We start from the raw sequence: 26,582 nt of genomic DNA, 5'->3' as shown, positions 1-26,582 counted from the left end.
TGCTGTATTCTCAAAGCACTTGCTCTGTAAGTTGCGGCGGCGCAGCGTAAATCGGTCGGCGTAAGCCCGCCTAATTCAAATTTGGACCAGGGGGGCGTGTGTTATGTAAATCTACTATGACCCGACGTGATTGACGTTTTTCCCGAACGGCGCATGCGCCGTCCGTGGAATTTCTCAGTGTGCATTGCTCCAAAGTACGCCGCAAGGACGTCATTGGTTTCGGCGTGAACGTAAATGACGTCCAGCCCCATTCACGGACGACTTACGCAAACAACGTAACTTTTTCAAATTTCGACGCGGGAACAACGGCCATGCTTAACATTGGTACGCCGCACTTATGCCTTATATAGCAGGGGCAACTATACGCCGGGAAAAGCCCAACGTAAACGTCGTAACTTTACTGCGTTGGCCGGGCGTACGTTCGTGAATTCGCGTATCTAGCTGATTTACATATTTCGACACGTAAATCAGCTTACACGCCCCTATCGGCCAGCGGAAAAATGCAGTTACGATCCTACGGGGTAAGAGACTTACGCCTGTCGGATCTAATGGATATCTATGCGTTACTGATTCTAAGAATCAGGCGCATAGATACGACGGCTCGGATTAGAACTTACGAAGGCGTACATGGCGCTGCGCCGTCCTAAGTCCGTTCAGAATCTGGGCCAAGGTGTTTATTGGGCACAAATCATGATTGCATGTAACTGCTCGCCAGTAGTTGTATGCAATCGGTGCCTCTGACTGGGCTTAGACCGATGGTTTGCATCCAGGGTCGCTAGCTCTGGCCCTATATATGATGGAGGCTGCCAAGTGCCCAGTGTGTATGCATGTGTAGCATAGAGTGTCAAGGAAGGGGCCCAACTTATGGGAGCCAGTTACATGGCATGGCTGGGAACCAATCACATAGTACCTTTCAATGAACCAACTTTCTTAAAATTTCTGAAAGTTTACTGGTTGTTGCAGCTTTCCCTGTGCTCCCCCGACATGCCATTCCTCCGTCATAGTCAGGAGTGCAACCTCGGTGTTGCCGTGTTTGGTTCTATAATATAATTAATACTATAATTAATAATATAATTAATACCCACAAAATGGGGGAGTTTTCTATTTATACACTGGGGACTAGCACATAAAACCAACACAGACATAGAGGTTGAACTTGATAGACCTGTGTGTTTTTCTTTTTTTTTTTTAAACCTAATCAACTATGTAACAACTTCAGAATAAGTCCATTTAAATGACTATACAACTTAATTCAAAGAGTACAGGCTTCTTAGCATGGACGGAATCAGTGCAAGGCAGTCACCACGTCTGTTCAGGCTGTGATTGGTAGACAGTCCTGGTAACGCCATTACAATGGGTCAGTGCTGCACAACCCTCCTTATACCTTCTGCTAGACCCTGAGGTGAGGGGTTCTGTGCTGTACAGCTGACGGGGAGGCCTTCTGCCACCATGGCATCTGCGGTGGTAGGGCCAATCGCAGCAAACTAGAAAAGAAACGAGAGTGGAGAGAAACGGTCAGACAAATCTGCAGGATGTTCCGAGTCAAAACACACACAAATGATCCATCAGCTAGACTTCTTGGGCCAGATCCACAAAGAACTGCCTATCTTTAGGCAGGCGTAGCGTATCTCAGATACACTACGCCGCCGTAACTTAGAGCGGAGGTTCCTTATCCACAAAGAATTTGCGCCGTAAGTTACGGCGGCGTAGTGTAAATGTGTCGGCGTAAGGGCGCGAAATTCAAATGACTAAGATGTGGGCGTGTTTTATGTTAATTCATCTTGACCCCACGTAAATGACGTTTTTTTGAACGGCGCATGCGCCGTCCGTGGGGGTATCCCAGTGCGCATGCTCGAAATCACGTCGCAAATAGTCAATGCTTTCGACGTGAACGTAATTTCGGCAAAGCCCTATTCGCGAATGTTTTACGCAAACGACGGAAAATTCGACGATGTCCCAACATCCATACCTAACATTGCGTACTCCTCATATGGCAGGGGTAACGTTACGCCGAAAAAAGCCTTAGGTAAACGACAAAAAAAAATGCGCCGGGCGGACGTACGTTTGAGAATCGGCGTATCTAGCTAATTTGCATACTCTACGTGGAAATCAACGGAAGCGCCACCTAGCGGCCAGCGTAAATATGCACCTAAGATCCGACGGCATACTAAGACGTACGTCAGTCGGATCTAGCCCACATTCAGGCGTATCTTGTTTTGTGGATACAAAACAAAGATACGACGGGGCATTGTAGAACTTACGCGGCGTATCAATAGATACGCCGCCGTAAGTTCTTTGTGGATCTGGCCCCTTCTGTTCAATGGAGCCCATTAAAGTGTATGTATAGCCCAAACCTTTTCTTTTTAATTTTGGAGTAGGGAAGAATTAGAACCCCTGACATGTTTTTATTGCAGTCTTTGACTCCCGCCAGGTGAATTCACATCTATTTGCCCTGATGACCACTGTTCCCGGGACAGAAAGTGATGGTTGGCACAGAGATAGCGTCTAGTTTTTATATGTTTGTTGCAGAACCATCTGGCCTAAATAGTGTGATTTAACTAGCCTTTTCTACCTCTCATTATATGAGATCTCTAATTTCTTCCAGGACAGCTTTCTTTGGCTGGCTTTAGATCTGCCTGATGGGGACAGACACCCTGTTCATCTTACAAATGCACTAATGGAAGAATACAGGGCCTCCGTTTTGGGGCTTCTTAGTACTTTTTTTGCTTCAATGAAAGTGTTGTTACCATTTTGAAACAACGCATAAATATGTCAATTTGAAGTGATGTTTCTTAAAATTGTTATGAATATATATTATTGGCATCCCTAAAGAAGCTGTCAAGCGAAACACGTTTATATAGAGATTTTCCTGTATTAGCACTGGTGCATATCATGGATGTCCATGGCTGCATCTGTGGCACTATATAGAGATATTAGCCCATCTGAACAGGGGATGCACTGAATACTTACACATATTATTGTTGTTTGGGGATTCTTTTGTTGCCATGTTTATTTGTGGTGTAGACATTTATAAAAAAAGTTCATAAAATTTAACATTTTTTTTATCAGTATTATTCCATCAGGTGGATTTGGCACCTCTAAAGTCCCACTATCCAACCAATTTTTTTTTTTTTTTTCAGTTGATTTACTAAAACCGGATAGAGTGCAGCTGTGCATGGTAGCCAATCAGTTTCTGATTTCAGCTTGTTCAATTAAGCTATGACAATAAAAACTGGAAGCTGATTGGATACTATGCACAGCTGCACCAGTTTTAGTAAATCTCCCCCAAAATGTCATTACCCACTGAGCAGTTAATATGAAGCGTGTACAGAAGACTTCCTTTTCTGCACACTTGTTTCCTGGGATTACAGGCATGGATATTTTACAAAAATTATTATAAATAGTAGGCAGATTTATTCATTTTTTTTATTGTGGGTGGGTTTCAGTCTGCACTTCGCCTGATTATGCCAGCAACGTGTAAAGCAGATATAATCCAGACAGTTTTTTATTTGTTCAACCCGCGGGTTTAAAAAAAAAAAAAAAAAAAAAACACAGATTCACCTCGCTTGTGTGGATGCAGCGATCTCCCCCCGCCCCCCCCCCCACACTATTGTAATCAGACAGCAGAGACTCCCCCTCCCCACGTCAGAATACACAGACCAGCGAATGCTGGTTTTTCAGTATGACCATACAACAGAAGCCTGTCTAAGTCTCCTTTCACACTGGGGCGGGAGGTGCGGTGGTGGTAAAGTGCAGCTTTACCGTCGGAATTGCGGTGGTATTCGGTTTTACCCCCCCGCTAGTGGCCAAAAAAGGGTTAATACCGCCCGCAATGCGCCTCTGGAAAGGAGAGGTGGAGGAGAGGTATACACACACCACTCCTTTACCGTTCCAAAGATGCAGCTAGCAGGACTTTTGGAGCGGTCCTTCTAGCGCACAGCTCCAGTGTCAAAGCCAGAGGGCTTTCACACCGGAGAAACAACAGCCGCTGTTTCAGGTCGGTTTGCAGGCGCCATTTTTAGCGCAATAGCGCCTGCAAACCACAGTGTGCCCCAGTGTGAAAGGGGTCTTGCAACTGACTTCTGTTGAACAGACAGAGGTACACATGTACTGAAATGTGGCCGATCCTGAAAGTGTTCTGGAAATGCCCAATCACCAGTTTAGAGAAGAATCATGGCTGTATGGCGGGTTTACCTTTATTTGATGAAGCTTATCAGCGGACAGTTCCTGGATAATACCGAGACAAAACTTCACTCCGGATGGACTAAAAAACACAACACTTGCTGGCAGGCCTTCCTAGATAAGGACATGATAGATGGATGAAATGTTAGTATAGAAAGCCCTGAAAATTCTGCTGCAAGAGCCGCACTGGTATATAAAAGGGTACGTGTAGTTTTTTTTTGTATACATTTAAGACTAATAAAAATAAAAGGATTGAAAACCTTGTTTTTTTTTAGTCTTTTAAAATTTGAATACTGCATATAAACCCTTCACATTTACCATTTCCAGGCAGCACGTGATGCTCTAGAATCTCAGGGATATGCAATTAGCGGACCTCCAGCTGTTGCAGAACTACAGCCCCCATGAGGCATAGCAAGACTCTGACAGCCACAAGCATAACACCCAGATGCAGAGGCATGATGGGACTTGTAGTTTTGCAACAGCTGGAGGTCCACTAATTGCATATCCCCATCCACCAATGACAACAGTTTCAATCTGCTGACCCCACCCACGGCACCAGTTTTATCCTGCTGACTATATTCACCCAAAAACTTCAGTTCCATCCTGCTGACCAAATCCACCAATTCTATCCTGCTGACCACATCCACCAATGCCACCAGTGCCATCCCACTGACCAAATCCACCAGTTCTACCCTGCTGACCAAACCCACCAATGCAACCAGTTCTACCCTGTTGACCACGTCCACCAATTCTATCCTGCTAACCACATCCACCAATGCCACCAGTTCTAGCCTGCTGACCAAATCCACCAATGCCACCAGTTCTAGCCTGCTGACCAAATCCACCAATGCCACCAGTTCTACCCTGCTGACCACGTCCACCAATGCCACCAGTTCCATCCTGCTGACCAAATCCTCCAATGCCCTCACTTCCATTCTGCTGCCCACATCCACAAATGCCTTCATTTCCATCCTGCTGACACCATCCACAAAGGCCCTTGCTTCCATCCCAGTAACCACATTTACTAATGCCATCAGTTCCATCCTGTTGATAATATCCATCAATGCCACCAGTTCCACCCTGCAAACCACATCCACCAATGCCACTAGTTTCATCCTGCTGACCACATCCACCAATCCCACTGAAAACCTCCAATAATGCCACCAGTTCCATCCTGCTCACAAAATCCACCAATGTCACCAGTTCTGCTGATCACATTTACCAATGCCACCAGCACCTTCCTGCTGACAACAACCAATCTTGATTTCACCAGGCAGGAAGTGAGGGACATAATGCAACAGGGCTACAGACCAGTCTAGCTTCCCCCTACACTATCAAAGAAAAGGATTATTATTTTGTTTGTTGGCGAGTTCCCCTCACTTCCTGTCTGGTAAAAAGGTTGTCAGGAGGACAGGAAGCTAGTGTACAGCTCTCTAATGAAGCCAGATATAGTAGTATTAACCTTCTAGGGGTTCTAACCCTTTCAAGTCTATCAAAAACTATTTCAAATATTGCTGGTTGTCACTGGTGATTTACAGAGATGGTTGCAGGAAAACTCATCTACTTCTAGGGCAAGTACCACTTTGCTGGTGTGACAACCAACCCCTGTTAACACCAGAATCAAGGGCATTGCATGCACAAGACAGTGAGTGGACTGTTGTGAGGCTGGTCTTGAAGCCTCCTGGGATGTGTGGCGTGTCTCCAAGGAGGCTGAAGACGGGCCGAGGCGAGGAATGACTTGGGAGCGGGTACCACGAGAAAAGGTACTTGCTTCCAGAGAAAAAAAAAGAAGAATAGAAATCCTGTGATTGTTACCAGCTGGGTGGAGGAAGATTACGAGGGTAACTTTAATTTTCCGGTGAAGGTCCCTTTTAACTTGCAGTGTGCAATTTCAAGCCAGTAATGTGCTGGAGTCAAAGAACCAATCTGACAGCCAGGCTGAGAAAAGCAATGGCAGCCCACGTTTGTCTCCAGACTGCTACTTTTCAAACCCTGGTGTTCATAATGCTGCCCAAGGGCACATTTAGCAGTTGTTGCGCAGCCCTTGAACCTCATCAGTCTTTAATGAAAGTTATAAAGGGGCAATACAAGTAATCTCTATTAGCCTCATGTAACACGTCCCCAGTCTATGACTGTCCTTTGCAGCATGTCTTCAGTCTCCAACCACAGCCGTAGCATGTCCGCAGTCTCTGATCATCATTTCCTCCAGTATGTCTACGGTCTGTGACAGGCCTCTCTAGCTTTACATCTACTGAACATTGCATGCGGCCCTTTGGTGATGTCCGGGGTCACAGTTATGTTCCCCTATACTTAGTAAGTGGACAACTACTGATTTAAAGTATAGATCTAAAAAGACAATTCATTAACACCTGACAGACTGCAAAAGCTTGTTATTTAATGGAGTGAAAATGTGGGGTGCTACTTTAAAGGACTCTGATTGGTTCCTGTAGTCATTATGTGAGATAAAACAAGTGGCACTAGACCATAATAAGAATCGGGACAAAAGTGCTTTGCTGTTCCGAGGGAATGAAAAATGCAATAGCGAAGATTTTCTTTGAGAAGGGAATAAACCTAGAACATTTATTAGATTGTGTAAGGAGGAGCAGTTAATATTAATATACCTGGGTGAAATAATGCGTCAGCGACGGTCGTATATCGGGATGCTGGGCCGTTTGATAAACAGTAATAGTCTCCAGAGGTACATCTGTAATTAGAAAATAAAAATGTATTTCTATAAAACTAGCTGTCTCCCGGCATCGGCCATTACAAAGACCTACACCTGCAATTTCACCGGGAGAAAATAAGCACTAAAACCACTGGACTTTTCTTATGGAAATCCAGATAATACAATAAAGTATTTGCAGCGTGGAGGATACGCTTCGCAATCCTCATCACAAAGTGAGAAGCCTCCGCAGATTAAGGCCGTTTAAAATGCTGATTAAAGAGAGCCGATGCAGCGCTTATGAAGAGCTGTCAGCGTTCCTCCAACACAACTCCCAACACGTACTTTGTATTTCCCACAATTTTCAGGCTTAGATGAGCTGTGGGCCTTAGGTGGCAGGCAGACCCTCTCTTGGGGTCTTTTATTATCTCCACCAACAGTAAATCAATATGCAAGTGTAAATTCAGCAACCGAGAGCCTGGTTAGTCACGGAATTCACTATTCATGTGGAACTTTACCAAACAAATAAAAATTTGCAAACAGACAGGCTTTGTAATACAGAAGAAACACACTACATCTCCTCTGTTTATTGATTATTCTTTTCTTCTTTTGTTCTAAATTTTGCATCCGCAGCTCAGTGTACACAATTTCGGGATCTTCCGAAATGAAGACGGAGTTCCACTCAAAAGTGGAACTTCCGCTTATCCATCTCCTCCCTCCCTCTGGTGCCACATTTGGCACCTTTCAGGGGGAAGAGGGGAAAAGGGTACAATTCCCCACTTCCGGGAGACCGGGCTCGGACCCCTCCTTCCTCTGCTGCCGGACCGATTAGAAAGCGCAGTAGGGAACTGGCTGTGAAGCTGAAAGGCTTTACTGCTGATGCCCTTACCAGGAATGGTGGCGGCTGCACCCGACAGCCGATCTGAAGATCGGCTGGGGTGCTGACATTGCGGGCTCCCTGGACAGGTAATGCCTTGTACACACGGGCAAACATGTCCACTGAAAACGGTCCGCCGTATCGTTTTCAGAGGACATGCCCGCCCGGAGATTTCTGTATGATGGCTGTACACACCATCATACAGAAATGAGAGACAATCCGCGCGGACAGACAGCGCGGTGACGTGTTCGCGCCGTCGCCGCGACGATGACGCAGCGACGTGCGCGCCGCTGAAAGGTCTATGCTTCCATGCATGCGTCAAAGTCATTCGACGCATGCGAGGGATGGCGGCCGCTCGGACATGTACGGTAAGTCTGTACAGACGACCAAACATGTCCGACGGACAGGATTCCAGCGGGCATGTTTCTAAGCAAGTTTAGAAACATTTGTCCGCTCGAAAACGGTCTGGCGGGCAAATGTACGCTGGAATCCTGTCCGATCGGCCGTACACACGACCGAACATGTCTGCTGAAACTGGTCCATATATTAAAAAAGTCAGCAGCTGCAGTATTTGTAGCTGCATACTTTACATTTTTTCGTGGGGAGACTGGACCTCCTCTTGAATGAACTCCCATGGAGGAGTGATGTTGTCTAGGCTCCACCAATCAAAATGGCCAAAGATCGAAACCCAGCTGAATGTGTCGGCAGGCAGCAATGAAGCTCCTGAACACCACATGGCGTGGAAGGGAGTATAATTGGGGGGAATTTACTAAAACTGGTGCACAAAGAATTTGGTGCAGCTGTACATAGTAATCAATCAGCTTCTAACTTTAGCTTGTTCAATTAAGCTTTGACAATAAGCCCAGGCTCACACTGCTCCGACAAGAAAGTCGTGCAACGTCCGATCCAGCTTTGTCCTGCAACTTCAGTCCAACTTTGATCCAACGTGTGACTTTTTACACTCTATGGCATTGAAGTCATATCAAAGTCAGACCAAAGTAGTGCAGGAACCTTTTCTAAAGTCAGACAGACTTGTGTAGGATCAGTCAAGAGAGCTCTCATAGGGAAACATTGAATTTCACGTCATTCGGCTTGTGCTCTTACAAGTCAGATCACGTCACACCAGTGTGAACGGGGCCTAAAACCTAGAAGTGGATTGGTTACTACGCACAGCTGCACCAGATTATTTTAGGTAGATTCAGAAAGAGTTAAGTCGGCGTATCAGTAAATACGCCGACCTAACTCTGAATCTACGCCGACCTATGTTTAAGTGTATTCTCAAACAGAGATACGCTTAAACATATCTAAGATACAACGGCTTGCGCCGTCCTATCTTAGATTGCAATATTTCAGCTAGGTGGCGCTTCCATTGCGGTCGGCGTAGAATATGCAAATCAGTAGATATGCAGATTCACGAACGTACGCCCGGCCGCCGCAGTACATTTACGCCGTTTACGTAAGAGATAGGCCGCCTAAAGTTAAAGATGCCCCCTAGGTGGCGTAGGCAATGTTAAAGTATGGCCGCCGTTCCGGCTTCGAAATTTTTACGTTGTTTGCGTAAGTTGTCCCCGAATAGGGATTTACGTTGTTTACGTCCACGTCGAAATCAATAGGCCCGTGCGGCGTACTTAGCCGCAATGCACACTGGGAAATGTAGGCGCCCGTCGCATGTGCAGTTCGAATAAAACTTTAAAAACGTAAGGTCAAGCCCCATTAACATAAAACACGCCCCCCTCAGACACATTTGAATTAGGCGCCCTTACGCCCGCCGCTTTAGGCTACGCCGCCGTAACTTAGCAGGCAAGTACATTGTGAATCATGTACTTGCCTCATTAACTTACCGCGGCGTAGCTTAAATTCCTTAAGCTACGCCGCCGCAAAGTTGCGACCATCTACCTGAATCTAGCTATTTGTTCTCCAGTTTTCGGAAATCTCCCCCAATTCCATACCTCCCAACATTTTGAGATGGGAATGAGGGACACCTACTTGGAAACGTATGTAGGCACAGGACACGCCCCCTGACACACCCCCTTAAAGGAGAATTTACCCCCAAAAAAAGGCTTATTAAATCCACAAGGACTTTTTTTTTACCACTACTATTCCTTTATATTGGCTTTTAAAATGTGCAAATGCAGCAATTTAAGAAATTGGATGAAAGGTTTAACACTGGGAAACACTTTTTGATAGATAAAAAGTGCATTTTATATACAACTATATAGATCAGACCAAAATGAGGGACAAATGAGGAGAAAAAAGGGACATTGCTCCAAATCAGGGACAGTCCCTCGAAATCAGGGACAGTTGGGAGGTATGCAATTCTGCTTTGTACAGGGTGGGCCATTTATATGGATACACCAAAAAACAAAAGTTGGATTCAAAATGGCCGCCATGGTCACCACCCATCTTGAAAAGTTTCCCCCCTTACATATACTAATGTGCCACAAACAGGAAGTTAATATCACCAACCATTCCCATTTTATTAAGGTGTATCCATATAAATGGCCCACCCGGGTGGATCCATATAAATGGGCCACCCGGGTGGATCCATATAAATGGGCCACCCTGTATATACTTTGCATCTTTGCATGCGTTTCTTCAATGCCCTCCATAACTAAAAAAAAAACATACCGTACATCCACACAGCTCTGATCATATAGCTCACTTTTTATTATCAGAATTCTTACCGGTTTCCTTCAGTCTTTTTGGAAGGACTTCCCTTTTCAGAGCCCCACAAGGAAACAAAAGAGGACCTGAATAGGACATGTTCTCTGGGGAAAAAAAAAAAAAAAAAAGGCAAGATTTTTACTTACAATATAGATTTTGCCCTTTGGTTACCTTGGTTTAGAAGTTCATATTTTTTACCCATAGAGAGACATGGGAAAAGCAGGCAGCAAAGTCAGTGTCTCCCCTACTTGACGCTGTTAAGCACTTTCAGAAGTTGAGGTCAGGGCAGCAACTGGAAGACTTCAGGCAACCTCTAACCTAGCCATTCTCAAGCAGGGTTCTGTGGAACCCAAGAGTTCCCCCAGAGGTTCCTAAGATTCCCTGAGCTATGCAACAGTAAAAAAAAAATAAAAAAATTCTAGATTTCAGAATGGAATTTTAACCTGTTCAAATTAACATTGTGTGCCCATACATGGAGAATTATTGACCGCCACCTCAGATTTCTGTACTTTTTTTTTTTAACTGGTCAATACAAAAATGCCTTTATGCCAAAAAACACATATAGCCAGATTCAGAAAGACTGGTTTAACTTTCTGCCGGCGTAGCGTATCGTATTTACGCTACGCCGCTGTAAGTCAGAGAGGCAAGTGCTGTATTCATAAAGCACTTGCCTCCTAAGTTACGGCGGTGTAGCGTAAATGGGCCGGCGTAAGCGCGCCCAATTCAAATTGTGAGGAGGTGGGCGTGGTTTATGTAAATAAACCATGACCCCACGTAAATGACGTTTTGAACGAACGGCGCATGCCGTGGACGTATCCCAGTGCGCATGCTCCAAATTACGCCGCTAGGACTTATTGGTTTCGACGTAAACGGAAATTACGTCCAGCCCCATTCACGGACGACTTACGCAAACGATGTAAAATTTTCAAAATTCGACGCGGGAACGATGTCCATACTTAACATTGGCCTTGGCCAGCTATTTGTTGGACTAACTTTATGCCTGAAAACGCCTTACGTAAACGGCGTATCTTTACTGCGACGGGCAAGCGTACGTTCGTGAATAGGCGTATCTCGCTGATTTACGCCTTCTAGGCGTAAATCAGTGTTCACGCCCCTAGCGGCCGGCGGAAGTAGACAGCTAAGATACGACGGCGAAGGCCGTCGTATCTTAGCTACATTTAAAAGCAGCGTTCCAGCCACAATTTCACTTTTTAAATATAAATACCCCTGTAATACACAAGCTTAATGTATTCTAGTAAAGTTAGTCTGTAAACTAAGGTCCGTTTTGTTAGGTTGTTACAGCATTTAGAGACTTTATAAAATAGAAATTGACTGGGGCCATCTTAAGTGTGGGCATCATGAAGCCAGACTGTATGACTTCCTGGATTTCAGCCTTGCAGATCTCGCACATGCTCAGTGCTGCACAAGCAGTGCAAAAGGTTTCAGATCAGGTTTCAGCACCTGTACTGTCCAAGTCACATGATTCTTCGAGACTGGGGAGTGCACAGACTCCTGGAAAGTTACACCCACTACATTCCCAGGAGTCTGTGCGGTGTAGGTTAGGAAGCTTAAGCACCTAGGTGCAGGAAGAGGGAAGATTAACTATTCTGCCTAGCAACAACACTTTGAAGGCATCTAAAAAAAAAAAAATTTCTTAAAGGACTAATGACATTTTTTTAAAACTACTGATGTAATGTTATATTTATGGGTGGAACTCCACTTTAAGTGTATCTCAATTTGAGAATACACTTAAATGTACGACGGCGCAGATTCAGAGTTACGACGGCATATCTACTGAAACGCCAGCGTAACACTACCTGAATCTGGCTAATAGGTCTCTTGCGCACTGCTGCCTAAAAACTAACAGGGGCATTCTTCCTACTGACCACCAATATAAGGGGTATTTTTCCCCACTGACTCCCCCATGAACAAATTTCCCAAGCTGTGGGGACCCCTAACAGTAAAATAATTTTCGTAGCGTGGGGGGTCAGCACCTAAGACAAGTGAGTGAATGAGTGAGTAAAAAACTTATATAGCGCTGCACATGCGAACTGAATCGCCTCTGGGCGCTTGTTTGACCATTTCTCCTTTGACCTCAGAAGAGATGGGTCTTTATCTTTCTCCTAAAGGCCAAGTGGTTTTCCTCCAACCGAATAGAGGTTGGTAAAGTCTATTACTTGCAAGTTTGGTGTGCCGAGAGTAGAGCGTGCTCTATAGAGCCGAGTGGGCTGCCATCCACTTGCTCTGCTCATTGTGGCCCGCGACTGGTAACCAAGTCGCTTAACTGGCCCTTGCTCTTCAAAAGGCTGGGCACCCCTGGTGTAGAGTCTCTTCTGGATTCATCTACAATTTCACGGATTTGTGTTTTTTTTTTCGTTTTTTCACAATTGGACTTTTTGTAACGCTTGATGAGCAAAATGTATGTTTAGCGCAACACTGTTTTTTGTATACCCTATGTAATGCGATTATATCTCACTTTAGTGGTGCTGCTGGATGTTTACACTATAATGGTTGCTTTTTATATGTACGATTTTTTTTTTGCACAAGCGCAGTATTTCTTTTGTATGAACATCAAGGGGTTAAACATGATCCATTTTTATCAGTAAAGTATATTGTTTGCTTCTGACTCTTTTGTACCCAGGATTTAGAGATGGTGGGGGGGCACCCAATTTTTTTTCCTTTTTATACAGAAAGAATTGCAGCTTTTGAAAATCTATAATGGGGTTATATAACCAAAGCAGAGACATACAGCTAGTGCTTAATAGAGTTCCTTGTTACTAAAATATTCACAAACTTCAAACATTTGTTTCATATAAACAGATGCACAGCAGTGTCCCCATCATAAGTTGCGCATCCCGGCACGGGCTTGCAGCAGCCGCAAGATCAATTCCGAATCGGCATCAAGCGACACGGAGAAAAAAAAAGAAAAAAAAGAAACGCTCTTTAGAAAAATCAATGCTTGCATGAGCTGTAATAGAGTGTGGAGGAAATATACATTATTACTGATCTTTTTAAAGACATAATTCATCCTTCTCATTTGACATAACGTAGTGTGTAACCAAGAATCCTTTGATCTCCATGGTTTCAAAATCTTTCATTTCATTTTCAAGAGAGGTGAGCAAATTGATATGTTGGTAGATGGAAATGCTAGAAGTGAGAGAAGTTATTTTGCTGAGTTAAAAATAACCAGATTTAGTCACAAACGAGATTGCCTATTTCGCTGAGTGCATCAACAGATTGTTTGTCACTTGCTAAACGTAGAGATGTTGAAGTAAAGAGGTATTTATTTCTCCACGGATTAAATCGCAGAGTGAACACAGGCTCCATTTAAAGCGAACCTGTACTTTGACCACAACGTAGGCAGAAGGTTTCCATTTAAAGTAGATCAAGTAGTCAAACCGATTTGTAACATTGTGATGGAGAAAAAAGCAAGAGACGCATCATTGGGGTCACTAAAGTTGGGGTACCTGGGGAGTCATGTGCAGAGATCTTGGGCCAGATTCACATAGGTTAGCGGATCTTTAGATCAAGTTTTTGAGGCAAGTGGGTAATTCACAAAGCACTTACCTCAAAACTTGCGGCGGCGTATCGTAAATTCCCCTGGCGGCTAGGGGGAGTGTACTATTCAAATCAGGCGCGTTCCCGCACCGATCGAATAGCGCATGCACCGTCTGGAAATTTTCCCAGCATGCATTGCTCCAAATGACGTCGCAAGGACGTCATTGGTTTCGACGTTTACGTAAATTACGTCCATCCGTATGCGCGAACGACTTACGCAAACGACTGAAAAAATTATAATTTCGTCGCGGGGACCACGGCCATACTTAACATTGGTTGCGCCTCATAGAAGCAGGGGGTAACTATACGCCGGAAAAAGCTGGACGCAAACGACGTAAAAAAAAAAGCCCCGGGCGGTCGTTCGTTTCGGAATCGGCGTATCTCCTCATTTGCATAATCGTCGCGTAAATAAACCGAAACGCCACCGAGCGGCCGGCCTGGAATTGCAGCCTAAGATCCGACGGTGTAACACAGTTACACCTGTCGGATCTTAGGCATATCTATGCGTAACTGATTCTATGAATCAGTCGCATAGATACGACCGAAGTAAATCAGAGATACGACGGTGTATCAGGAGATACACCGTCGTATCTCTATGTGAATCTGGCCCCTTGCCTTAAAGCCATTTGCTGCCAGGGCCATTTTTTTTCTTGCTCACGTTAAACCTCACATTTTAGGCTTAAAGTGGTTGTTAAGCCACTACTATAAAAATCTCCCATTCTCCTCTGTAACATAACATTATGCGCCCCATGAGCCTGTGTTATATAAAAAAAGCTGCAAATCTGTACGTATATCAGTGCATCTCTCGGCACTCACGTGACTCCTCTGCTCTCTCCTTTGCCCGGATGACGGCTATAGTGGGCGGGGACGAACACTCCCGCTGATGTCAGCCGGGGAGAAGAGAGAGCCGAGGAGTCACGTAAGTACCGGGAGACGCTCTGATATTAGGTACAGATTGGCAGCTTTTTTTTTTTATACAACATGGGCACATAACATTATGCTACAGAGGGGATGGGAGGATTCTATAGTAGTCATAAGAGCAGCAGGTGGGCGCTGACACAAGCAGGCGGGGAGGGGGGAACCATGTTTGTGCGGTCTTTTTTTTTTAATAGCTTGTGCACAGATGCTCTGCCAGTCTCTTCCAGGCATTTGGAAGCTGGCAGAGACCAGCAGCGCTTCTGCAACCAGCTTCTGGTGGATGGGCACTGTAGTGCACGAAGGCATTTGTGTGCGTGTGCTCACATCCACTACGTGTGCGCACACGCACTGCAAATTTGCGGCTTAGTAATCCCAGGAGGCAGCGGGGGCCAGGCATAGGCCGGAAACACAGAATTATTGCCTTGCAGCAAAAAAAAGGAGGAAAAACTGTTAAAAATAGAAGAAAATTTTTTAAGATTTGTGTAAGAGTATGGGAGAGGGACAAAGTAACATATTTTTGTTTAGGCGAGTTATGTTCCACTTTTAGAAAGTAACACTGGACTGGTTACCTATTTTATCTATAATTGCATGGGAATTAAAACAATTTTTACAAGGCCAAATATTTGTCAAACATTAAAGCCTTGTCCGTTTCCAAAAAAAAAAATATATAGTTACTGCTGACAAAATGGCCCATAGCAAAATTATAAAAATTGCTCCGGTTCATAAAGGGATATACAAGTGCGAGCACTAAAGCGGTTAAAAAGCTATAGAATATCCCCAACATCAGGGCAAAGAATTTAGTCAAAATTTTAGAAGGAAGACAACACTCTCTATTCCCCAGTAGGAATAGAAGAACGACATCAATGAACATTTCAGTTATTCTTTGAAAGCCATTCCACGCAAAATAGAAGACTTGAAATGCACGTTTTTTTGTGTTTACTTAGAACTAGATAGATTTTTCATCATCCAGTTTCCCCAAGATGCTGAATTTCTATCAAAAGTACATAAAAGCACTTCTTTCCCTCTTCAGTCGCCTTTGAAGTCTGTAGGTAGAAGAGAGAGAGACACTAGGAGGTCTATGCTGCACCATGCCCAATATGAATCAAGGAATCTGGACCAGAAAGTAAAGCAGTTCTAAAAGGACTTGATGAGGCTTGTGTGTGCAGAGAAGTGTTCAGATTTTTTTAAGACTAGCTGCTTTGGTGCAGAATTAACACTCATCCTGTTATCTACAGTCAAGCTGACTATAAGCATACGTTCGGACCAATCTCATGGCTGTGCCTGTTCATACACTGTTAGAAAAAGTCAAGGGTAAAATATAGAATCGTACCCAAATCTTCCACAATAGATGGCCCTGGGATACATGACCACTTCTCCTTCCTCCCCTCTTACTAAACATATACATATACCAGCCACTAGGCATCTGTGGCCATTTTAGGGGGGTAGCAAGCAAACAAACCTGGCCCCCCCCACTTACACTAACCCTCCCCCCAGTGCTCGATCAAAGGATTGGGAAGGCGGCGATCAATGGCCTTACCTTATAAGGAGAGAAGGTTGCGGAGGGAAGAGTCCGGGCCACTGCTTCTCCTCCCGGCCAAACAGATAGTGGGTCCTAAGACTCCCTGGCCAATCGGGTCTCAGGACCCATGACCCGCTTCCTGATTGGTCGGGAGGAGAAGCAGGAAGACATTAGCGAATATTAATTCGCTAATGCCACATAAGTGGGTGGATTCCTCTACAGAGGCGTATCTAGTGAAAATGGCGCCTATGGCAAGCACTGAAGCTGCGCCCCTGTCAAAACATTTGAAACCCATCTTTCAGATAACCTTAACAAAACTACAAATCAAGCGCTTTAATTACCACTTACACCAGAGTCAATAGCGTTACATCTTATATCACACTTCCCCCCTTAGAGTTCCCAGAGAGCCCCCCTTACATCGGAATCCACAGTTCCCCTTCACACTGGGGAACTTTTGCACCAATAGGACCCCAAGTTAGAAGGCCTGAGTCCACAGTCCAGGAGTCCTTTCGAGAAATACAACGGCCCAACGCCACCGATATAGTCCTGGCTATAGCATCCCTGACAGCAGGCGGTGGAGTGATATTCAGCTGTCAGGGCTGCCGTAGCCAGAACTTTAGAGGTAGCATCGGGAAATGCGGCTGCCTGCTTACTCCACGACCAGTGACTGCACTCACATGAGTAAGAAATTAGAAATAGTCCCAATTGCAGCGCTGCCATTGTCCATTAGCAAAGGTGCTGAAAAGGAGATCCAGGCTATGCTCGGGAGCCTGGAGGGAAGAAGAGACCATCAGACCCTGGTAAGTGCATTGCTGCCCAGCCACTCACCAGCGTCCCCTTCATATGGCGCCCATGGCACTTGCCATGTCTGCCATACCCTAGATACGCCACTGTTCCTCTAATCACGTGCTTCTTAAAAAAAAAAAAACACGCACACGCACACATTGAAATCCATGCATCCAGCGCTCTGCATGGCGATTGGGGGCACGGGCAAATGGACTGGGGGGGCGGCACCCCACAGCATGCTCACTGGTGCTAATCTACGTGGTAATCGCCTCACGTTTCTCTGGTCACCTTAACCCCAACACACACTGAAAAACTTTACAGAAGACACTGAAAGAAAAAGATCATGCTTTTTAAGTGAACCAGGGGTTATTATTATTATTTTTTTTTGACAAATGCACAGAAGACGAAACACACAGTGACAACAACTTACTTGAGCAGATGTGATCTGCCAGCTTTTCTGCATTGCCAGATGCCTCCCCTTCTGAAGACAGGCCAATGTCTTCCACTGGAACACACAAGAGTATATATCAGGTTAAAAAAAAAAAACACACATCACATGTTCAGAACGTCTGCCCAATACATATACATTTTCCCATATTTGTCGCTTAAATGCTACAGGTATATAAAAAAAAAAAAAAAAAAAAAAAGGGGGAGGCTCTTCTCCTGCAGCCCACCCCATGGATGGTGAGGACGGAGAGGAACTAGAAAATAAGCAAGGAGAAAAAAAAAGAAAGTAAAAAAACTCAGAGAAGTGGCTCATAGACAAGAGAAAAGGGGGAGGGCGGGGTAGGGGGTAACTCAGACTCGGAACCCCTAAAGGGAGAAATCACACAAGGCCCAAACAGGTCCGTTGGAGTGAGGGGAACTCCTAAGAAGAGATTCATGGTATCCTTGGCATGTGAATTATTCACAATACTGAGACATTCGCTCATGAAGCTTCATCTTGGCAAGCTGAAATTTCTTTTCAAATGCACAAAGCAAGTTATGGGAATCCAGTCTGGACGTTTTTACCTGGTGCATATTTCCCCTGTCGCTTAATTGCGGGTGGTGGGCACAAGTGCACCATCCAGCCCTGATGCCAGTGGCAGGGCCGTGCACTGAGCGGTACTCCCATTTTGGGTGGTATGCACCAAGAGACAAATGCCCAGAACCCAAACTGCTTGCATTCCAGGCATTGGTCCATGGGCACATTCTAACCTAAACATACATACCTCTAGCTGCACTGTCCAGCAGTAGCAGTTGATTCTCATTGAGTTTCACAAGCCGTGAGCAGCGGGACTGGACAGTGAAGCTGTGCCCTCCACCTGTGCCTAAACACCGGAAAACTGGTGCACCGGGGCTAAACGTCCAATGTGCATGGGGCCTTAATGTTTTAAAAAATGTGTTTTCCACCCTGGTGATTTTTGATCTCTTTTATGTTGGTCAGGGAGATCTCCAGCTCTCCAAGGTTGCCCACCCTTGAGATAGATGTAAAGCCCATTTACAAAATTTTTTTTTAGGAAAATTTGAATCGCCTTGATTGCTATGGAGACAACGCAGATGGTTCTTATTGCAGACACTCAAACAAGTCTGGCTATCACACAAGAGTCACACTGCGACCCAGGCCTGACCATCTGTCATCAGTGGCATTCAAATTGTTCATATTGCTTCCAAAAGTGCTCCACATTTGACCAGCGTTCCTGACGGGCCCTTGAGCTGTTACACGACGCTTAGGAGACGATTAACTAAAATAAGGAGATGCTATCATTTCTAATCATCGCCATTTCAGTCGAGCGCACTTTACACAAGGCAGAGGAAAATAAAACATTAAGCTGCAGCTTATCAGACAGGAGGAGATTGACATCTGCTTCTGTTTAAATATTTAGAAGATTGTAATTAGCCAACAATTAAAACTTGTTCATGAGAAAAAACATCTCAGATAGCGTGATGATGAAGGTAATTTAAATGCTACTCAGTGCAATGAACTTCGATAGAGACATGGCTGCATTAAAGATTCATTTGATGAGAGCGTAATGACGCCATAGATCAGAATACGCCGCTACAGAGATTAACAGGCTCTTTCATTTCAAAAGCGTGAACAAGGTGCATTTACTAACATGTGCTAAAGATAAGAAGGAATCTGGACAAACCTTTCACTATACAAAGAAAGGCCTCATTCAGACTGGCGCTGGCACCCGTGATTTTTCTAGTACGAAAATTTGTCCCTTCGGGAATTTTTTAGTCCGAAAATTCGATATCGGCTGTCGAAAGTTGTGTACACACTATACGAAAATCGTACGAAAGTTCCTCACACGAAAATGTTCCACCGATTTTCTTATAGCGTGTGTGAGACTACAGGTGCATTCGTTTCCATGGGGGGGGGGCAGCAGCTGCATGAAGATAGCTGCTCATCCCAATTTAACCCATGCGGATGCAGGTGAGCGGCATTGAAAAGCAGACAGTCACTTGTGCAGCTGTCAAAATGGGATGGGCGGCACCTATAGGCATGAATGGCCTGCCAGCATGTAGAATCTGGCAGTTGAAGCCGCTCATTCACGAACTACGAATTCCAGTATCCATCTGAATGAGTCCATACAACCACTACAGCCCCAATGAAAAGGAAGATATAAGATAACTTTAAGTGGTTGTTAGCCCGCCAATATATCTTTACATAATCCTTTCTGTTTTTTTAATGCAATGGCCCCCTGTGACTGTGCTTTATAAAAATAATGCTGTATATACCTTGTTTACAGAGCGCTGATCTGTGCTCATTGACCCTCCACCTATCTCCTCTCTCGGCCCGACAGATGCAGTGGACGGGGCCAGGGATTCACCACTGACGTCAGGAGAGAGAGGTGAACCCGCCCACTGCATCTGTTGGGCCGAGAGAGGAGATAGGCAAGTCACCGATATTAGATAATTTTATCTTTTTTTTGTGTATTTTGTTCTACAGGTTCTTCAACCATCCTTTGTACCTAGTGAGAAATAAAATTCCCCTTTTTTGCTATGAGCGATAGCTGTCTAAAGCAGGTATGAACAATCTGAAACTCAGACCTTTCAATGGGATCACCAAAACAAGGGCCTCAGTTATTCGAAAATCAATTCCTCTAGATTTTAGTTTTTGATATTTTATTGCAGGATTTCAGGAAAAATGCCACATTGGTAACCAAGCAAGCTCTTCTGTTATTTAGGTACCCACTGTTGTCTATGGAGTGCGGACACTGACAACGTTCCTTGCATATGCAAAATTCATCAAGGGCACAAGGGACAATTCCGGCAATAAATACTATTTTCAAAGGTGATTATTTTGCTGGCTTTTCTTACAGTTCCAGTCTAGCGAAGAAGGTAAGCTTGACTTTTAAATAATTCTGTGTGTGTTTTAGCTTCTATATCGCAACATTTGGGTCAAGATAGGTCAAGCAAAAACAATCAGCTTTGCCATCATTTTCACTGACCTTTTGCACATAACAGTGTCCTTGTCAAATAATTTGCCTCAAAAGCCTAAAAGGTCAGGCTAAAAAGCATTGCTGCAGAAATCTCAGCCCTGCAATTAAGCCTTGATTCCTGGTCTTCTAAAGACATGCAGAAAAATAAAAGGTAAAGCAACACAGCAGAAGCTCAGACTCACTCAAAACAGCTGAAGACCCCCATAGTGTGTCTGCCTTGAAAGATTTGGCTTATGCCATGTTGCAGTACCTTCATTTTTTTGAAACTGCATAGAAGACCAGGGCTCAAGGCTTAACTGCAGCTTGGACTGCCTGGCAGCAATGGCTCTCCATCAGCAGCAGTGGAGAGCCAGTGAGGAGAAGACCAAATGACACAGAAACCACAAAAGGATCAATAAACATGTAGTCTTAGCGGAACAATGCACAATACAAATGGATAGGCCTGAAGAACGACAAGAGCCACAATTCCCTCTATACAGAGGAGAAGGACAGAATTTTTCCTGGGCTTTTGGATCACAGATCGGGGCAGCCTAGTGCTGGAAGTGAGAGAGTCAGGACCTGCTACCTGGAGAGACTGCATCAATACACATTAGAGTGCAAAGAGATGGAGCCACTAAGAGCCTCTTGGGTATGAAGACCTGGAACAGTGCAGTCCTATTGCTGGGGTGTTGGTTGCCACACTAGGGACCCAAAGACTAAGACACTGGCAGTTCTACTGTGCCAGAAACCCAAAGCTAGAGGTTACTGTTGCCGTGTGTACCTACAGTCAGGGAAAGCCATTGAAGAATTGATCGTGAGGACTGGGATGTCTGGAACACCTGATGGCCAAGCAAATAAGACCAGACCAGTGAGTTGCCAGGAGTTGTGAGCAGAAATACAACACTTAATCCCTTGCTACACACAGTTAATATGCAACAGAGACTGCTCTCTACTTAGCAGCTCATCAACCATCTATTATACACTCTCAAGGGAAAGCTTCAAATGCACCACCTTACAGAAGGGCCCCAATGAAAGCCGGTTAATACTGACAATTCGGCGCAAGTACTTTATAGCCACCTCCAGGGGGTACCCCTTTGACAGGAATGCATACACCCCACCCACTATTGGAGTTATATGTGTAGTGTGCTCACAAGACCCTTTCTTTTGTATGGGTTAGTGAACGCCTTACTATTAACCCCGTTTGCACCAATTATGATTCGAATTAGCATCACCGCAGTTCAATTGATTGCCATTTTAGAAGTCAACATTAGCTAGTGCTGCACCATTAAACCTGTTCAATTGTTTGCTTATTGATTTATTCACTGTTTAACCATCCCAAAAGCCATCCAAAGCCTGCGTCCCATTTTTTGTGTACCATTATAGAGTGATAGCCTACTAACGCTTAAGTTACAGAGGTGTGAGCAGCCTACAACCAGGTGTGGCAGTGGTGAAAGTTGTGGCAGAATAGAGAACCTATAATTTTAACTGCTTAAAATCTGCCCTATAGCAGTTTTACTGCTACAGGGTGGCACCTCTGAGCAGAATCACACACACACACACACACACACACGAGATCCAGCTCTTTCAGGTATCAATCGCAAATGCACGCCACCGGCGGTTCGCTCCCGATGTAATTATACACAGCGGGCACTGTGGACTCGATGTTCGCTGAAACCCGATGATCCTTCCGTACAGAAGCAGAATGTAAACGTGGAAGATCGCCGTTCTGTCAGTAGGGAAGGCATGGATCCTGTGTTCCTGCAAAGCATGGACAAGAATTCATGTGTTTCCCTAATGAATGCACCTCCCATAGTACACATAAATGCTAGCTAGGCACACAGTTAATCTTTTTTTGCCCCTGGTGTTAACCCCTTCCCAGCCAGTGTCATACAGTGCATCCAGAAAGTATTCACAGTGCTTCACGTTTTCCACATTTTCTTATGTTACACCCTTATTTCAAATGGAGCGATCAGGGGAGAAGGGCCTTAGTCAGGCAGGTGACCAAGAACCCGATGGTCACTCTAGCAGAGCTCCAGCATTTCTCTGTGGAGAGAGGAGAACCTTACAGAAGAAAAACCTCTCTGCAGCACTCCACCAATCAGGCCTGTATGGTAGAGTGGCCAGTAAATGGCACATGACAGAGCGCCTGGAGTTTCCCAAAAGGTACCTGAAGAACTCTCAGACCATAAGAAACATAATTCTTTGGTCTGATGAAACAAAGATTGAACTCTTTGACCTGAATGGGAAGTGTCATCAGCTGGCCAATACCATACCTACAGTGAAGCATGATGGTGGCAACATGTTGTGGGGATGTTTGTCAGTGGCAGGAACTGGGAGACTAGTCAGGATCAAGGGAAAGATGAATGCAGCAACGTACAGAGACATCCTTGATGAAAACCTGCACCAGAGCGCTCTGGACCTCAGACTGGGGCGAAGGTTCATCTTCCAACAGGACAACGACCCTAAGCACACAGCCAAGATAACAAAGGAGTGGCTACCGTATAACTCTGTGCATGCCCTTGAGTGGCCCAGCCAGAGCCCAGACTTGAAACCCATTGAACATCTCTGAAGAGATCTGAAAATGGCTGTGCACCGATACTCCCCATTCAACCTGATGGAGCTTGAGAGGTCCTGCAAAGAAGAATGGGAAAAACTGCCCAAAGATAGGTGTGCCAAGCTTGTAGGATCATACTCAAAAAGACTTGAGGGTGTAATTGGTGCCAAAGGTGCTTAAACAAAGTATTGAACAAAGGTTGCGAATACTTATGTACATGGGATTTTTTTCATATTATTTTATTTAAATAAAATTTCCAAAGATTTCAAACAACTTCTTTCACGTTGTCATTATGGGGTATTAGTTGTAGATTATAATAAATTTATTCCATTTTGAAATGAGGCTGAAAAAACAGCAAAATGTAAAAGAAGTGAAGCGCTGCGAATACTTTCCGGATGCACTGTATGTACAATGACTGTGCATATTTTTAGCACTGATCACTGTGTTCGTGCCACTGATCCCCAAAATGTGTCAGAATGTCCACCGCAATATGGCAGTCCCATAATCGCCACCATTAGTAGTAAGAAAAAGTATATAAAAAAATAAAAATATCCCACAGTATGTAGACTTTTGCACAAACCAAACTACACACACACATATTGGGATTTTTTTTTACCAAAAATACATATTGGCCTAAATTTATGAAATTCGATTTTTTTTACATTTTTATATTGGATATGTTTTATAGCAGAAAGTAAAAAGTGTTTTTTTCAAAATTGCCAGCCTTCTTTTATTTATAGCACAAAACAAAGAACGGTTGAGGTTATCGAATACCACCAGAAAAAAATACATACATTTTATTTGGGTACAGTGTCGCACAACTGCGCAATTGTCAGTTAAAATAACGCAGTGCCGTAACGCAAAAAATGGCCTGGTCATAAATAGGTGTAAATTTTCCATGGGTTAAGTGGTTAAGCAGCTCCTTTTTGGTTTTCTGACCTAGTTCTGCTTTAAGGAAGCTGTGGCTACCACCAATGTATGCCTGATTTTACTGTATAAGTTGCCATATAGGTGTCCCAGTTAAGTTGGGGACTACGTTTGCAGGGGTGTTTTAACCACTTCCCTACCGGCCCATAGTAAAATGACGTCCACAAAGAACTTCTGCCGTTCAGAGTGGACGTCATGTGACGTCCTGGGCTTTCCGGGTGGATATCTGAATGATGCCTGCAGCTAGAGGCATCATTCAGATATCCTTCTAAACTGCCGGCGATTCTGCACAACGTAAGAACGATCATAGCGGCGGTTCCGCCGCTAGATCGTTCTTACAGGCGGCGGGAGGGGACATCCCCCCCCTCCCGCCGCCATCCGGTGCTTCTCCGGGCTCTCCCGTGCCATCGGGGGCCCGGAGAACGAATCGTCCGGCGCTCGCAGGAAGCATAGAGATGACTGGTGACCAGATGGTCACCAGTCATCTCTATGACCGTCGGAGGACCCGGGCGCGATGTGATGACGTCACGCCCGGGTCCCCGTAAGTAAACAAAGCCGCGATTGCGGCTGCTAAGCAACCACAAGCATGAGATCGGTGAATTTTTTTTCACCGATTTCATGCTTTACAGCCTGGAGGAGAGATGTGGGGTCTTATTGACCCCGCATCTCTCCATAAAGAGTACCTGTCACACACATTCCTATTACAAGGGATGTTTACATTCCTTGTAATAGGAATAAAAGTGATAAAAAAAAAAAAAAAATTAAAAAAAAAAGTGTAAAAAAAGAAATAAATATATAAAAAAAAAAAAAAAATAAAAAAAAAAATTTTTAACGCCCCTGTCCCCGGTAGCTTGCGCGCAGAAGCGAACGCACACGCAAGTCCCGCCGACATATGTAAACGCCGTTTAAACCACATATGTGAGGTATCGCCGCGTGCGTTAGAGTGCCAGCAACAATTCTAGCACTAGATCTCCTCTGTAAATCTAAACTGGTAACTTGTAAAAAATTTCAAATCGTTGCCTATGGAGATTTTTAAGTACCGAAGTTTGGCGCCATTCCATGAGTGTGCGCAATTTTAAAGCGTGACATGTTAGGTATCTATTTACTCGGTGTAACATCATATTTCATATTTTACAAAAAAATTGGGCTAACTTTACTGTTTTTAAATTTTTTTAATTCATGAAACAATTTTTTTCCCAAAAAAAGGCGTTTGAAAAATTATTGCGCAAATACCGTGCAAGATAAAAGGTTTCAATGACCGTCGTTTTATTCCCTAGGGTGTCTGCTAAAAAAACATATATAATGTTTGGGGGTTCTGCGTAATTTTCTAGCAAAAAAATTATGATTTGTACATGTAGGAGAGAAGTGCCAGAATAGGCCCGGTATGGATGGGTGTATAACTGCCCGGTATGGAAGAGGTTAATGTGGAAGTGTGGTTTTACATGTATTGCAAGTGTGCAAAAACAACCTATGATGTTAACAAAAGTAGAATGTCATCAGAATAACCATTGTTAATCCCAGACACTTCCTGGTTAAGGTTAGGGACCATCACCACCCGCCGTGTAATGGTTCTCTTGTAGTTTTCCAACCTGGAGTTTTGTTAGTATAGGCTACATCCTTAACTATTTGTATTCTGGACACAATGTGGTTTATATACAGTGGGGAAAATTATTTGATCCCCTGCAGATTTTGCAAGTTTGCCCACTTACAACGAAATGCAGGGTCTATCATAGGTGTATTTGATGTACATGATAGAGACAGAATATCAACCAAAAATCCAGAAAAAACACACGATACAAATGTTATAAATTGAGTTGCAGTTCAGTGAGTAAAATAAGTATTTGATCCCCAAAAAAAACATGACTTGGTACTTGGTGGAGAAACCCTTGTTGGCAAGCACCGAGGTAGAATGTTCCTTGTAGTTGATGACCAGGTTTGCACAAGTCTCAGGAGGGATTTTGGTCCACTCTTCTTTACAGATCTTCTCTAAAATCCTTAGGGTTTTTTGGCTGTCTCTTGGCAATTCAAAGTTTTACCTCCCTCCATAAATTTTATATAGGATAAAAGGGCTGGAGACTGGCTAGGCCACTCCATGACCTAAATTTGCTTCTTCTTGAGCCATTCCTTTGTTGCCTTGCTGGTATATTTTGGGTCACTGTCATGCTGAAAGACCCATCCATGACCTATCTTCAGTGTTCTGGCTGAGGGAAGAAGGTTCTGATCCAAGATATTACAATACACAGCCCCATCCATTGGCCCCTCAATGCCGCAAAGTCATGCCAATGAACATCTAAATGATTCAGAGACAGATTGAGAAAGTGCTGTGGTCAGATGAGACTGCAATTGACCTCTTTGGCATTAACTTGACCTACCGTGTCTGGAGGAAGAAAAATGCTGACTCTAATGCCAGGTACACATGATCGGTCAAACCGATGAGAACGGTCTGATGGACCGTTTTCATCAGACCAAACCGATCGTGTGTAGGCCCCATCGGTTATTTATCCATCGGTTAAAAAAAATCAATCTTGTTT

General features: G+C 44.3%; 1 protein-coding gene across 1 annotated transcript in view; it reads right to left on the bottom strand.

The window, feature by feature from the left end:
• Nucleotides 1–1,172: 1,172 nt before the first annotated feature.
• UROS (uroporphyrinogen III synthase) overlaps nucleotides 1,173–26,582 on the bottom strand; it is a 47,246-nt gene continuing 21,836 nt past the window's right edge. The window contains exons 5-9 of the mRNA XM_040361437.1: nucleotides 17,597–17,671; nucleotides 10,406–10,489; nucleotides 6,804–6,886; nucleotides 4,195–4,296; nucleotides 1,173–1,484 (exon numbers count right to left, since the gene is read on the bottom strand). Coding sequence (XP_040217371.1) covers nucleotides 1,359–1,484; nucleotides 4,195–4,296; nucleotides 6,804–6,886; nucleotides 10,406–10,489; nucleotides 17,597–17,671 — 470 coding nt within the window. The 3' untranslated portion in view covers nucleotides 1,173–1,358. The remainder of the gene's footprint in view (nucleotides 1,485–4,194; nucleotides 4,297–6,803; nucleotides 6,887–10,405; nucleotides 10,490–17,596; nucleotides 17,672–26,582) is intronic.

Source organism: Rana temporaria, chromosome 8 (genome assembly GCF_905171775.1).
Source record: "Rana temporaria chromosome 8, aRanTem1.1, whole genome shotgun sequence".
In the NCBI taxonomy this organism is placed as follows: domain Eukaryota; kingdom Metazoa; phylum Chordata; class Amphibia; order Anura; family Ranidae; genus Rana; species Rana temporaria.
The sequence above is the reverse complement of the archived record's forward strand: the minus strand, read 5'-3'. Positions and strand labels throughout refer to the sequence as shown.